At 44.1% G+C, this 15,967-nt stretch overlaps 1 protein-coding gene across 5 annotated transcripts in view; it reads left to right on the top strand.

The window, feature by feature from the left end:
- The window catches only part of ERG (ETS transcription factor ERG), a 281,750-nt gene that overhangs the window by 234,184 nt on the left and 31,599 nt on the right, over positions 1-15,967 (top strand). For all 5 annotated transcript variants that reach the window (XM_003895482.5, XM_003895481.5, XM_009202252.4 and 2 more), the window contains one exon: positions 4,719-4,870. In XM_003895482.5, the coding sequence (XP_003895531.1) occupies positions 4,719-4,870 (152 nt within the window). The remainder of the gene's footprint in view (positions 1-4,718; positions 4,871-15,967) is intronic.

Below are 15,967 nucleotides of genomic sequence, written 5' to 3'. Positions count from 1 at the left end.
GGCTGGGCTCAGTGGCTCATGCCTGTAATCCCAGCACCTTGAGAAGCCGAGGCAGGAGGATCACCATAGATCAGGAGTTCAAGACCAACCTGGCCAACATGATGAAACCCCATCTCTACTAAAAATACAAAACTTCACCAGGCGTAGTGGCAGGCACCTGTAATCCCAGCTACTCGGGAGGCTGAGGCAGGAGAATCGCTTGAACTCAGGAGGCGGAGGTTGCAGTGAGCCGAGATTGCGCCCCCGCACTTGAGCCTGGGCGACAGAGCAAGACTCCGTCTCAAAAAATAAGAAGAAGAAGATAAAAATGAAAAAAAATTGTAAGAGAACTAACAAGGGAAAAAGACTAAAAAGTGAGAGTACAACAACTGGGGCCTGCTTCACCGATATTTGTTGAATACCCGGTTGAAGTCTAGCACTTCAGTGACCCTGTGGCGTTACCATTTCCTCTCTTTGGGGTTGGAGGTCCCTCAGAGTTATTACAAAAAAACACTTGAAATAATAAAAAAAAGTGACTCTATCTTTCTCTAAGCTAAAACAAAATGCAATGGAAAAAGAGTTTAAAAACATTACCCTAAAGGCGCAAGTTTTGAAAATGGGGTCTGATGGCCTCATTCTGCCGTTTTCCACAATGAAAGCCGGGATGGGAAAATCTAATGAGATGAATTGGATGTTGTTGCAAAATGAAAACAGAGTAGCTTTACTGACCATTGACCCCATTTTAAATATTTACTCATATTTTTAGAAAGCTCTCACAAAATGCATTTTAATAGTTCATCATATCCAGATTTGATGAAGGATTTTTTTTTTTTTTTTTTTGACAGAATCTTGCTCTGTTGCCCAGGCTGGAGTGCAGTGGCACAATCCTGGCTCACTGCAACCTCCACCTCCTGAGCTCAGGTGATCCTCCCACCTCAGCCTCCTGAGTAGCTGGGGTTACAGGCATGCGCCACCATGCCTGGTGACGTTTTTGTATTTTTAGTAGAGACAGGGTTTCACCATGTTGGCCAGGCTGGTTTCGAACACCTAGCTTCAAGGGATCTGCCTGCCTCAGCCTCCCAAAGTGCTGAGATTATAGGCATGAGCTGCCGCAACCAGCCTGAAGGATCTACTTTAATGTCATAGGGAAACTCTTGTGATCTATGCCTAGAGTTCTTGTCCTCAGATATGAAAATTAAACTATGAAGAACTAAAAGAAAAAAAGGGGTTGGTCTGAAGGGTTCAAAATCCACAATGTCCCCTGTTTCTATAATTCTTTTTTTTTTTTTTTTTTTTTTTTTTTTTTACATGGAGTCTTGCTCTTGTTGCCCAGGCTGGAGTGCAATGGCAAGGTCTCGGCTCACAGCAACCTCCACCTCCCTGGTTCAAGTCATACTCCTGCCTCAGCCTACCGAGTAGCTGGGATTACAGGCGTGCACCACCAAGCCCGGCTAATTTTTTTTTTTAAGTAGAGACAGGGTTTCTCCGTGTTGGTCAGGCTGGTCTCAAACTCCCAACCTCAGGTGATCCGCCCACTTCGGCCTCCCAAAGTGCTGGGATTACAGGCGTGAGCCACCGCACCTGGGCTGTTTCTATAATTTTATTCATCTCTTTGATCTTTTACTTTTCAAATGGTTAACTGCATTGTTGGAAAAGAAAGAATTAATGGGGCCTGGTATACAGCAGACACTTAATAGCAGTTGTCTAAATGGATGAGTGAATGATTGAATCTGAACAAAGGTTGTCTAGATTTTATAGTTGTTACTTGAGTTACTCACATCATCTGGGTAAAGTCTATATCCTAAAGAACCTAATCCCTCTAACTTCTCTTCCCTAGTAACTTCTCTCCTTGAGACAAATATACCAAAACATATACCGTCTACTCAACTGATGGAATTTTCCAGAGGAATAGGAAACTCAGTGTCAAGTGAAGACACTGTGTTTTGATATTAGGATGGGTCTTTTAGAGATAAATGTGTGAAGCCAGGAAAAATAGCATCAAGAGGAAATAATGCATGTGTAGGCAGTGGTGGAAATATTCAGGATCTACTTCATGGGAACTCAGACCATTATTATTTTAAAATTTCCTTCATGTTAGCACAGCTGTGAGGATGCTATCAGGCAGGGCTGTGCATTCCAGGCCTGTGGTAGGGCCTGAGTCCTGCATGACCCTGACTCTAACCTCCATCCGCAGATGGCAGTCTCAGCTCACCCTCTTCACTGCCAACACCTAAGAACCCTCCATAGGCTTCAGACACATTTGTAAGTGATGCTGAGAACAAACCTATATTTTCAAGTTCCCGGATGCTAAACCAACACTGTCCCTTCCTGTCCACATCCCAGCTATGACTTTCAGGTGTGGAATGACCCGCTCCATCTCACCCCGCTCAGAAAGTGCTCCCCTGCCTCAGGTGGTTTTGACCTCCTTAGACTTGAAGTTCACATCCATGCCAAGCCCATAGTTCTTTGATTTTCCAAGTTCCCTGCAGAACTCCAACTAACAAGATGTGGAGGAGATAAATGAGGGTTCCTTGGAGGGGATCCCACAACCGGAAACACTGGGATAGAAATCTGAAATCCAGAGAGAGTGAAGGTTCCCAGATTCCAAGGAATTTGAAAAATATACGTGCATTGGATAGAGGCTGAGAGGCATTTCTGGAAATCCACCTTGGACAACAGACCCTGAATATTAATACTCCTCAGCTACAGTGACCCTGGGTTAGCCATCTATGCGTTAGCCATCTAAGAAGGCACTGACATGTACATTCTGTTTTCTGCTTAAGCTGGATTTTCTTTCCTTCTTTCCTTCCTTCCTTCCTTCCTTCCTCTCTCTCTCCCCCCCTTTCTTTCTCTCTCTCTCTCTCCCCAGTCTTTCTTTCCTTTCTTTTCTTTCTCTCTCTCTCACCCCTCTTTCTTTCCTTTCTTTTCTTTCTCTCTCTCTCTGTCTTTCTTTCTTTCGAGTTTCGCTCTTGTTGCACAGGCTGGAATGCAATGGCGTGATCTCAGCTCACCATGACCTCCACCTCCCATGTTCAAGGGATTCTCCTGCCTCAGCCTCCCGAGTAGCTGGAATTAAAGGCATGCGCCACCATGCCTGGCTAATTTTGTATTTTTAGTAGAGACGAGGTTTCTCCATGTTGATCAGGCTGGTCTTGAACTCCTGACCTCAGGTAATCCACCCGCCTCGGCCTCCCAAAATGCTGGGATTACAGGCGTGAGCCACCGCTCCCAGACCTAAACTGGATTTTCTTTTTGGCGTTTCCCCATCAGATGCGATTTCACCCATGTCCTGTAGCTTTCACATCTCACTGTTTAAAATGGTTTCCTTTTCTTTTTCCAGAAAGGTAGGTTTGACTTTATCCAAATGACAGTGACTGCCTTACTAACAGCAGCCCTGTGACCTGTTGCCCAAGGTCAGTAGTCAGTAGCTGACCCTTCTCTGTATCCACACAGTTCCTTCCAAATCTCTTTCCCAGGGGTCCTCTAGGACTGCTGGAGTCCACTCCCATGAGGCCTCCCCTAGCGTCGTCCCCACCCTTCTCTGCCCTTCCTGTCTGCACCTAAGCCTGGAGCACTGTGAGTCTTCAAAGCTCCGTATGTAAAGATTGGCTGCAGGGATTTGACATTCAGCAGGAGGATTTCATTCTGAGGTTTTGAAAAGGAACATCGTTCCAGGATAAACCTCGCTGAGCAGCGACTGTCCCTGGTGCCGCCTCTCAGCATCTGTCTACTCTGCCTGTTTACTGTCACACCGCGAGAACAAAGAGCAGTTCACTGTTCCCTGCAAGTGTTCCCAGTCAGTCGTCACAGATGGAGTTCTGACATGACAGTTTCTGGAGGAGCTGCTTAAGAAACAGAAGCCAGGTGGTAGTTCCGCCTCCCTTGTGCATGTTCTGTGTAGCCAGTGTGGGTACTGTCCTAGCCTGTGCAGGCTGCCTTCACAGAGCCCCACAGACGGGCTGGCTGAAGCAACGGGACTCGAGCTTGCATGCTTCTGGAGGTTGGAAGTCTAAAATCAGGCACCAGCCGGGCCAGTCTCTGGTGAGGTCTCTGTCCTTGGGTTGCAGATGGCTTGGCCACCTTCTTGGTCTGCCCTCACATGGCAGAGAGAGAGAGCGAGCTCTGGTCTCTTCCTCTTCTAAGGGCACTAATCCCATCATGGGACTCTACCCTCATGACCTCATCAAACTGAATTACCTCCCAAAGACTCTCTCTCCTAATACCATCACATTGGGAGTTAAGCCTTCAAACTATGCATTTTGGGAGGACAGAAGGCAAGGCACTGTATCTGGCTTTTCTTTTTTTCTTTTTTTTTGAGATGGAATCTTGCTCTGTCGCCAGTCTGGAGTGCAGTGGCGTGATCTCAGCTCACTGCAACCTCCACCTTCTGGTTTCAAGAGATTCTCCTGCCTCAGCCTCCCAAGTAGCTGGGACTATAGGCACACCACCACACCCAGCTAATTTTTGTATTTTTAGTAGAGATGGAGTTTCACCATGTTGGCCAGGATGGTCTCAATCTCTTGACCTCGTGATCCGCCCGCCTTGGCATCCCAAAGTGTTGGGATGACAGGCGTGAGTCACGGCACCCCACCTGTATTTGGCTTTTCACACTTGTCCTTTCTCCCCCAGTCTCTTCCGCCTTGCCCTTCTTTGGTTCTCTCTGTGTGTTGTGAGAAGTCGCTGGAGACGCGCTCTTTGGTTGCTGTTGTAATGGAAGGACATTTCTTCTTCTCCTCCAGGAACTCTCCTGATGAATGCAGCGTGGCCAAAGGCGGGAAGATGGTGGGCAGCCCAGACACTGTCGGGATGAACTATGGCAGCTACATGGAGGAGAAGCACATGCCACCCCCAAACATGACCACGAACGAACGCAGAGTTATCGTGCCAGCAGGTCAGGTGCCCACAGCTTCACTGCTCTCGGCAGATCACAACTTCCCCGAGGCTAGGCTGAGCCTCGGGGAGCTCTTCTCCCCCACCTGTGGCATTGATCACATCTCCTTTGTCCAGAGCAGGGCTTGTAAATGGGAGCTGGCAGAGGTCTATGTATGGGAACATGTTCACGGATCAACAGCAAAGCGAGAAAAATACATTTGTTTATGTACTTCAGAGTTTAAAAACATGTGAGACAGCAATATGTAGCCCCAGCTCTTTATTTTGCCACGTAGAGAAAAATACACACACTACATATGGAGAAAGAGGGTGTCCAGGCAAACATGCAGGCTTGCCTGTGCACACACACATATGCACACATCTGTATATATCTATGAAAGGTGACCTTTCTAGGGAGGAATTGCCCCTTCTTGGAGATTATTGTGCCAAATATCCTGTCCTTCATGAGGTGCTATTTATGATAGATGATGGACTTGTTTGTTTTTAAAATTCTCTTATCTGGCAAAATAAACATTTGGGAGTCATATATTGCTGTCTTACATGTTCTTAAACATCTAAAATTCCAGCTATCACTGGCCTGTAATACAGATTCTAATAACCAGAGTAACTCTTTACTACAAACAGTTCAAAACCAACCCAAAGGAATAGTTCTCAAACTTGAAAGACATGCCAAGAACTTATTTATTTAGCAAACTAAAGGTAATAGAAAGAATGACTTAAGGCTCCTCAGAGGATGCATGCTACATAAAAACCAGAAATATAAGAATAACAGCAACAGTCGGCAGTCAGTGAACACTTACCCTACAGGAGGCATTTGGATAAACACTTTAGAAACATGATCTCAAAAAAGCAATCTTTGCAAATGGGCATCTTTCTCATGATTTCCCTGATGAGGAAGATGAAGTTCAGAGAGGTCCACCAACTTTTCTAAGGGCATTTGGCTAATAAGAGGCCAAATTAGGACTCAGGCAGGTCTGCCTTACTGCTTTAGTCTCTACCTGTTGGCATTGGATTAAATCTCAGCTGCTTACAGCAATTTCTGTGGGTTCCCTCCTGTTACTAGTTTCAGCCATCCGGTCACCCTGCAGTCCTGCCTCAGGGATTTGAATGTGGCGTTAGCTCAGGCTGAAACCCTTGGTTCCAGGTAGTTCCATATCATTTTCCTTCACCAGGTATCCAGGCCAATGTCATGGCCTCAGGGAGGCGGGTCCTGAGCACTTCCATCTAGGATTGCTCTCCACTTGTGGCTGCCAGTCTCCTGTTGGCCTGATTTTTCTTGATTTCATTCATTCCCATCTGCCAATATATTGCATGTTTATGTAAAAGTTTTCTTATTGTCCAGCCGCGATGGCTCACATCTGTAATCCCAGCACTTTGGGAGGCCGAGGTGGGCGGATCATGAGGTCAGGAGTTCAAGACCAGCCTGGCCAACATGGCGAAACCCCATCTCTACTAAAACTACGAAAATATTAGCCAGACGTGGTGGCGGTCACCTGTAATCCCAGCTACTTGGGAGGCTGAGGCAGGAGAATCGCATGAACCAGGGAGGCAGAGGTTGCCATGAGCCAAGATTGTGCCATTGCACTCCAGTGTGGGCAACAAGAGCAAGACTCCATCTCAAAAAAAAAAAAAAAAATTCTTATTATCCTCCTCTCTGAATAGAACGTAAGCCCCACAAAGGCCCTATCTCCAGGGCCAGTTGCAATGCCCAGTATGTAAGAGGTGCTCAGTGAATCTTAAGGGAGTGGAGAATGGATGAACGGATGCCTCACCACTGAGCTGCACTTCACAAGTTACTCCTCGTTGCCAAAGTAGCCAAGGGCATGCATGGGTGAAATCTGCACAAACTCAATTCTCCCTTGCTCCTGGGGTCACCTAAATTCTTATCTGTGAAGTGTGATGGCAAACAGGTTAGATTCCCTCCATGGTGTGATTTTCTCTTTACCTGAGTCCGATCATGCCCAGTGAGCTTCTGTCACCTTCTAGACAGAAGAGTTCGGGAGTGCAGGGTACTTCACAAAACATCTGGCCTGGATTTATATCCTGGGTTTCACCTTAGATTTGTCACCATGTGGCTTTCAGCAAACACGTGAAGCTGGTTCAATGCAGTGGGGTGTGAAAGGGACCATCCTTTGGGGTTGTGCCTGATTTCAAAGCATTTTTTAAGACTTACAGGAGACACTGATGGTAGATTCCACGTGTGCTTTAAGAAAGGGAGAAAACTGTCCTTAGTATTTACTGAAAGGCAGTTGACAGGTCCAGAGGCCATGCATTTGGTTTGATCTTCACAACGCAGCTGTATGCCTGAGGACTGCCTCACTTGCTGCTGTGCCTTGGAACAGGGGGCTGTTCCTGTTGGATGGGAAAAATAGAAACACAAATGTCCCAGGTGCTCATTCCAGATGTGTGGCACATAAGAAAAGCTCGAGGGCTGGGATGTGCCTGGAGGAGAGGCGGGAGGGCAGGGGCGTGTTGTCCAGACACTGGCTGGGCGTGAACAAAGTGAAGTAGACACCTAAAGGAGGCCCCCTAACCCATCTTACCCTTTGCCCTCCTCTTTAAGAATATAATTTCTTCAAAGGAGACAAAGTGTTTAGATGTCAAAGATGAGAGAATCAGTCTGAGGGGGCCTGCACTGAAGATTCTTTGTTCAATTGCTCATTGAATCACAGACGTAACAGGTAATGCATGGTACCATATTTTAACTGGTGAGGCTGTATTTCCATGAGGCCATCAATAGGATTTGATATCATAAATATTCTTTTCAGTAGGACCAGACTTGAGTCTTTCTACACTAAGGAAAGTATTTAGAAAATATGAGAGATATTTGTGTGGGAAAGAGAACAGAGAATCAACTGAAGTCAGAGCACTCAGGACTTTTTTATACATAGTAGGTGCTCATCAAATGTTAGCTGGATGGATGCAAGGATAGCTCTGCAAACTGGCTTATATTAAGCTTTGATGTAAAGGCTGTTTCCCTTCTTCTGAGCGAAGTACTCTTCTCTTCAGCTCTTTCTTCCTTCAGTTGCTTCATGCCAGTGTAGGCAGTTATTCTGTTAATAGTGTTTGTAAGAGAACTAGTTGTGGCTGATTTTGCAAGTTGTGAGTCTTTCAGTTATTGGTCAAGCTTCATGTATGTGTGCTCATACACAGAGATGAACACACACGCGCACACACACACACACATACACAGAGCTTCATTGCACAATCTGGACAATTTTCCAATGTGGCCATGAGGTTGCAGGACCTCAGGCAGCTGTATCAGCTGCTGCATCCATCTCCATGGTATCCAGCCACCTCACTAAGGCAGAGTTGGGGCACAGAGTGCCCCATGTACGCAAAAATAATTATCCAGACCTGGTTCTGAGTGGTTCACATAGTCCTTACTACTTAGAGACATTGCTTGGCACTAATGCAAACCATGTGGATAGCTGAATGAAAAAACAAATTAAACCATTAGTTATTCCTAAACATTTGTACCATCGTCAATACATGCCAGTGTTTACACACTAGAAATAACAGTGGTCCTAATAAACACTGATGAGAAAATTTGTACTGTGTGGAGACTGAGAGAGAAAGCCACAGAGGAGCTGGGAGGCTTTGTCCGTGTTCAGATTGGGTTCTGGTACCTGGAATCCAGTTTTGAGAAGTGTTTCCCTCATCCCTGCTTTTGAGACTCATGATCTTAAGTTATTAAAGAAGCCCATTAAAAAGTGTCAAAAAAAGCCCATAAGAAAGTGTCAACTAGAAAATGTCCCTAATGAATAAATGTAGATTGTCATTTGATATATTTACACTGCCTCCTATTTCAGAACAGATTTAAGAAAGCTCACGTAGATACATATGAAAGAGCACGGTAGAATCCACGTTTTAAAAATAAAGGAATGTGGAGTATGAACTAAAATAAGAGTTTAACAGAGAGAATAAAACCAGGAGTGAGGTTTACATGCATGCATGTGTGTGTGTGTGTGTGTGTGTGTGTGTGTATTTTTAATTGCAATTTTAAAATATTGCAGAATTGCAAAAGGTAGGTGTTGTTTGGCTTCGAGGGATCATCAGGCAGTGTGAAAGGGGTAATTCAGTGTCCACAGGATAAAAAGAAAGCAAATGTGAAAAGATGGTCCAGCTATTAATTCCGAGTCTGGAGGAAGATGTGTTCCTCTGTTTGTCCTAAGGAAGATAGGGGGAGTCATGAGCAAAGCGATCAACCAGTAGCGTCACCAGGCATTCTGGGCAGCCCTGGTTTGTGCCTGTTGTTCTGGCAAGACTGTTGATTGTGCCTTCCCGAAGGGTACTGGTTAGGCCGTGATTCACGTCTCTGGTTTTTATCTATGTATTTGGTGCACGTATCTATAAATCTAGGTGGGTCTCTCATAGGGCCGGGCAGTTTCTTGCGTTGTTGTAGATTCAAGTGTCATTCAGTGAAACCAGTTGTGATAAGAGCGGTCTGATAAGTGTGTCACCCCCCATGCTGGTTACTTGGCTCTTTTATGGCCCAGCTTAATTTGGAGGTTGACTAGAAAATGTTTTTCTTTTTCTTTTTTTTCTTTTTTTCTTTTTTTTTTTTTTTGTTTTTGAGACAAAGTCTCACTCTTGTCCCCCAGACTGGAGTGCAATAGCACAATCTCAGCTCACTGCAACCTCCGCCTCCCAGGTTCAAGTGATTCTCCTGCCTCAGCCTCCTGAGTAGCTGGGATTACAGGTGCCCGCCACCACGCCAGGCTAATTTTTGTATTTTTAGCAGAGATGGGGTTTTACCATGTTTGCCAGGCTGGTCTCAAACTCCTGACCTCAGGTGATCTGCCCACCTTGGCCTCCCAAAGTGCTGGGATTACAGACGTGAGCCACCGCACCCAGCCTAGAAAGTGTTTTTCAAAGTATGATCAGAACCACTTGCATCAAGATTACCTGGAAAATTTATGATTAAAAATACACATTTCCTGCCAGTCATAGTGGCTTACACCGGTAATCCCAGCACTTTGGGAGACCGAGGAGTTCAAGACCAGCCTGGACAACATAGTTAGACCCCATCTCTACAAAAAATTTCAACATTAGCCAGGTGTAGTGGCAGGTTCCTGTAGTCCCAGCTACTTGGGAGGCTGCGGCAGGAGGATTCTTTGAGCCCAGAAGTTTGAGGCTACAGTGAACCATGATTACACCACTTCACTCCCACCAGGAAGCCAGAGTGAGACCCTTTCCCAGACACACACACGTGCGCACACACACGCACGAACACACACGCACGTGCACACGCGTGCACACGCACACATGCACACACACATGCACACACACATGCACACGCACGCACACACTTCCAAATGTTCCAAACCTGGGTGTGGGGTTGGAAATTTTACATTATTGACATGCTTATTGTATCTGCAATTTTCATGTATAATAAGGTTGAAAAGTTCTAATCTAGATAAGACAGAAGATATAAATTTTACTTTAATAGGCTTGAATTATTTTTAACAAAGATATAGTTTATCACTTTTAGAAGAGGCGAGTAGGCAAAAAGGAAGGATAGAAATGACTAACAGTATCATATTAACATTCCAAAAACAATTTAAATGAAGAATCACTCCTTGTGGTAGTTACTGTTACTCTTTAGGTGTTGGCCGTGAACATGGAGATGTGCTAACCAAGTGGCTAACAAAGAGGAAGGCACAGTCTCCATTAACTTTTCTTAAAAGTTGCAAAATGCTGACCAAAATGCAATAGGCCTCTGGCTTTAGCAGCTTATAGCATTTTGAAAGATTTCTCTTTTTCTGTTATTTATTTATTTATTTATTTATTTATTTAGAGATGGGAGTCTCGCTCTGTTGCCCAGGCTGGAGTGCAGTGGCGTGGTCTCAGCTCACTGCAACCTCTGCCTCCTGGGTTCAAGCGATTCTCCTGCCTCAGCCTGCCGAGTAGCTGGGATCTCAGGTCAGCTAATTTTTGTAGTTTTAGTAGAGACAAGGTTTCACCATGTTGGCAAGGCTGGTCTCAAACTCCTGATCTCAGGTGATCTACCCGCCTCAGCCTCCCAAAGTGCTGGGATTACAGGCGTAAGCCACCATGCCCGGCCTCTTTTTCTGTTTTAATTCCCTAAAATAGGTGCTAAAGTGTTGAGCTTTTCAAATGCCCCTGCTTCTATTTTTTTAAATAACTCACTTTCAGCATAGATCCTTGCAATAATCAGCAATCTTAGAGATAAAGAGTAGCCACATTCATCTCTTCACTGTATCTCTTTACTTTCTTCATTATTTATTAATTCATTAAACTCTTACTGTGTTCCATTCACTGTGAATAAAAGCTCTAATGAGATTTAAAATCACCTTTTCTTGCCTACCAAACACGTGTGGCTGAAGCTACATGATTTGTGTCTGACTCAGACCCCCATGCTAGGACCCTTCTATTCCATTAGAAAGCATTCATTGAGTTCCCATTACTCTTAATCACCGAGGAGATGACCGAAGGCCGTCAGAAGTAGCTAAGACCCACCCACGTGGGGTAAGTAGTTTTTGATGGACAGAAGAGTGTGTGATTGAGAGCCCAAATGAGTGACTCAGACCAGTGTTTCAGAACATGTGAGGAATGAAGATTGGTATAACAGGACGAATCAAGAAAAGCTTCATTTATACCCATGATGATGTGATTCCGAAAGCCCTTTGCAGCCTCTGCCGTTTTCCTCTGCCACATCCCCAACTCACACGCTGCATTTTCACCACCTGGGGTTCTTGTCCCGGCGGTTCCCTCTCTGGAATGCTCTTCCTCCTTCTTCCAGACAGCTTCGAAATCTGCCGTGTCAAGGGAGCCGTGCTTGATCCTCTGGCAAATTAATCACTCCTCTTATGACATCTTACCAATTCTTTTGTTAACACACTTCATTTTGTTTCATATTGCATTCTCAAATGCACGTATATACTTACTTAAATATGGATATTCTGCAAAGGATTTGAGATGCCTTGTGAACTAAACTACTGATGGACTTGTGCCCAAACAACTTATCGAATAGGAGATAGGAATCAGTGCTGAGGCAGTTAAAAATACAAATGAGAAACCAAGAGCATGTGAGGGAAAAATGTAGCCATTTTGACCACAAGCTTGCCTAAGATGCTATACTTAAGTTTCCAGTATGGCTTTGAGCTTCCTGGCAGCCAAAATAAAAAGAGTTATTTGTGGAAATAATTTTTCCTTTCAAAAAAGAAGTTTCACATGAAAGGTAATGTTTATATCAGTGCAGAATCCTAAAAGAAGGACCCCTTGGGGCCACTGGGGCCATAGACACCCGACCATCGGCCATCTTCCTGCCACAGTTGCAGCACTGCATTTCAACAGCCTATTTCTTGTGACATCTATGAGCGCTGAGTTACATTAGAGAATAGCTCAGCAGAGGTAGAGGACAGCTGCCCAGCATGAGTCTTCGGCAGTCTGGTTTCATGTAAAGCAGGGATCTTGAGTTCTCAGAGTGGTAGAGGGCTGCATAGTTTTCACATGATCCTCTTTAAATATTGACATTCCCAAGCTGGGGTTTGAAAGCCAGTGACTAACAAGTAATAGCACATACCCTCCGACCAAGCCCTGATGGCTGATATATTATGTTTTCAATCCTCTTTGCGTGAATTATTAATAAGCCTGTCTGTTCTATTAGATCGTAAGTTGAGCGAGGTGGTGATCATGCCTTTCGTGTTCTCAGTCACCAGACAACACAGCCAGCACTTGGATTCTGTGTGGAGGAGAGTAAATGTGATTTATTGAGTTAACGGTAATCTAGATCTAACTAGCGGGAATCGCAGACTCGCAGGGGTTGCAGGATTCTTGGTGCTCTAAGTTCAGTCTTCCTTTAAACATGAGAAAATCAAGACTGAGAGAGGTGAAATGGCTGTCCCAGGGACACTTGCACAACTGGGTGAGACCAGAGCCTAATCTCAGGCCTAATAAGAACCTGTTGGTGAAATGACTTCTGTCTTCATCTTTCTTTGTTACATCCCTGAACACACCCAAGGATCTCTTCCACTCTGTCGATATGATGGGACATGCTTCTTTAATCTTCTGTTTAAATTCCTGCTATGCTCGAGCAACTAAATAACAAAACCCACTAAAATAGAAATGCTAACATCAAAGTTTATTATATGTATTTTAAAGTTATCAGCTGAATCGTGGTTGAGGAAACCACCATTGGGTTAAATGTGAGGCTGAAATCAAATCATTTTTTTAAAAAGCAATGGCAGCTGCTATCTATTGCTATGCACTCTTGTCAGGCACTTGGACATGCACTTTGTAGAAAAGGTATTATCTCATTTAAATCGTGCGACCACCCTATGATGTAGGTACTCATTATCATTCTCACTTTACAGTAAAGAAATTAAAACTAAAAGATGTTCCCTTCCCGAGTCCGCGATCTCACACCAGTTCTACCATGAGTGAGAACATGCGGTGTTTGGTTTTCTGTTCTTGTGATAGTTTGCTAAGAATGATGGTTTCCAGCTGCATCCATGTCCCTACAAAGGACACAAAAACATCACACACCGGGGCCTATCATGGGGAGTGGGGAGGGGGGGAGGGATCGCATTGGGAGCAGGCACCTGATGTAAAATGACGAGTTGATGGTGCTGACGCTGATGGTTGCAGCACACCAACATGGCAATGCTATTACATATGCAACAAAACCTGCACGTTGGCGCACATGTACCTAGAACTCAAAGTATAATAATAAAAAAAAAAGGAAAAAAAAAAAAAAAGAAATTGAAACTAGGAACGCTAAGAGAGTTGCCAAAGATGTCACAACCAATCGTTTGAAGAGCCAGGATTTGAACCCAGTTCTTTCTAGTTCCAGAGTCTAGGTTCTTCTTCCTAAGCTGTGCTGACAAAAATACCCAGGGGAGAACACAGGAATGGGATGAGAGAATATGTTTGTTAAATTGTTGTAGACATTCTGCAACAGCCTTTTCAAATAAGACTTAAGTAAATAAAGGAGGTGGAGAGGGAATTTTGCAAAATAATCTACTGTGTTGCCCAGGGCTGATTTTTACATTTCTGCAGTGCTAATGGTGTTATCTGTTTTTCTTGAAAGTCAAAGAGAAGAATGGAATTGAAGACAGCTTAGATTTAGCATGAGCAGCTGGGTAGGTGTTAATGAATATACAAAAAACATGTTTAAAATAGGTGATTTCAGTTTGGTTCATCCTGTGTTTAAGATGCTTCTGGGACACCTGCCAGGCAGTGTGGTGGGCCTAGAGCTCAGGATGGAAAGTCCTTTATCGGGAGTCACAGCATTTGAGTTCTAAACTCTGCCATGTACTAACTGTGGGATCTAGGAAGTTACTTAATCTTGCTGTTTCTCAGGTTTTTCATCAACAAAATATGGATGATAATAATTCCTACTTCATGTGGTGCTGTATGGATTAAATATAACGATATGTGTGACATGCTTAAATAGTACCTGGGATAAAAAGTGCAGCTCTTCTGTTTATATTTGGGTCTGGCATCTGCGAGAGCGCCCTGGGGACTCAAGATACAGACTGGCAGACACAGCTGCCTGTTACAGATTAAATTGTGCCTGCCTCACAAGATATACTGAAGTCCTAACCCCCAGTTCCTTAGAATGTGACCTTATTTAGAAATAGAGGTTTTGCAGATTTAATCAAGTTAAGATGAGGTCATTAGGGTGAGCCTAATAAAATGACTGGTGTCCTTACACAAAGGAGAAATTTGGATATAGACACACAAAGAGGGAAGATGATGTGGAAACACAGAGGGAGAACTCCATGTGAAGACAGGCAGAGGTTGAACTGATACCATTGCAAGCAATGGAACATTTAATTGCTGGACAGCACCAGAAGCTAGAAGAGGCAAGGACAGATTTTATCCACAGTCTCGGACAGAGCAGGGCCTTGCTGATACCTTGATTTCAGACTTTGATCTTCTAGAACTATGACACGATGAATTTCTGTTGTTTCTAAGCCACCCATTTTGTGGTACTTGATTATAGCAGCCCTAGGAAAATAATACAGCATGCATGTTGCAGTTCAAACATGAGAGCAAATAAGAATGTCCAAAGATATCTATGGAGAGAGGTGAGGGGTAGACCAGGGATGAAACTCTGGGGATAGCAACATTTAAAGAGAAGACAAAGAAAGAAAACCCAGACAGGGAGAAACCTTTAAGTGGATCAAGCGATTCCATTTCTAAAACACGATGAGTATACGCAATGTTGTAATGGAGTAACTAACGGGAGGCAACAACAATAAAAGAAAACAAAGAACAATAAAGATCATTATCCAAAAACAAGATGATTAGTTGAGAATGGTTTCATCCAGAGGAATAATTCAGTGTGTCAGAATGACAAAGCTATGTTTAGAGCCTCACAAAAATAATTTAGTCGTGTATTTTAAAATAAGATACACAGAACTGTAGATTCTCAAACAAGTTGAGGACAGGCACTCTTACCATTTTTGAATCTTTCATAGAGGATTATACAATCTGTATCAGTAATTTTTGACAACTGATTAATGAATAAATGAATGAAGTAAAGCATAACATGAGTTAGGATGATGGCTGCATTAAAAATGAAAACTATTCGGCCGGGCGCGGTGGCTCAAGCCTGTAATCCCAGCACTTTGGGAGGCCGAGACGGGTGGATCAAGAGGTCAGGAGATCGAGACCATCCTGGCTAACACGGTGAAACCCCGTCTCTACTAAAAATACAAAAAACTAGCCGGGTGAGGTGGCGGGCGCCTGTAGTCCCAGCTACTCCGGAGGCTGAGGCAGGAGAATGGCGGGAACCCGGGAGGCGGAGCTTGCAGTGAGCTGAGATCCGGCCACTGCACTCCAGCCCGGGCTACAGAACAAAACTCCGTCTCAAAAAAAAAAAAAATGAAAACTATTCAAAGTAAATAGGTAAAAAGTATGCAGAGAGGGCTCTTGGTTCTAGTAAAATAGAGAGGTTACTATAAAAGGACCTGAAAAACATTCCTTTTGCAAAACACCTGGAATTGCTGCATAGAGTTTAATATCCTTTTAAATGCACAGCTGAGCTGGGAAGAAAGTCAGTGAACTCCTTAGGGACTAAAATAAGGAAAAAAGTGAGAATAGAGCAGAGCAGCACATTCTTATG

Source organism: Papio anubis, chromosome 4 (genome assembly GCF_008728515.1).
Source record: "Papio anubis isolate 15944 chromosome 4, Panubis1.0, whole genome shotgun sequence".
Taxonomy (NCBI): Eukaryota; Metazoa; Chordata; class Mammalia; order Primates; family Cercopithecidae; genus Papio; species Papio anubis.
The sequence above is the reverse complement of the archived record's forward strand: the minus strand, read 5'-3'. Positions and strand labels throughout refer to the sequence as shown.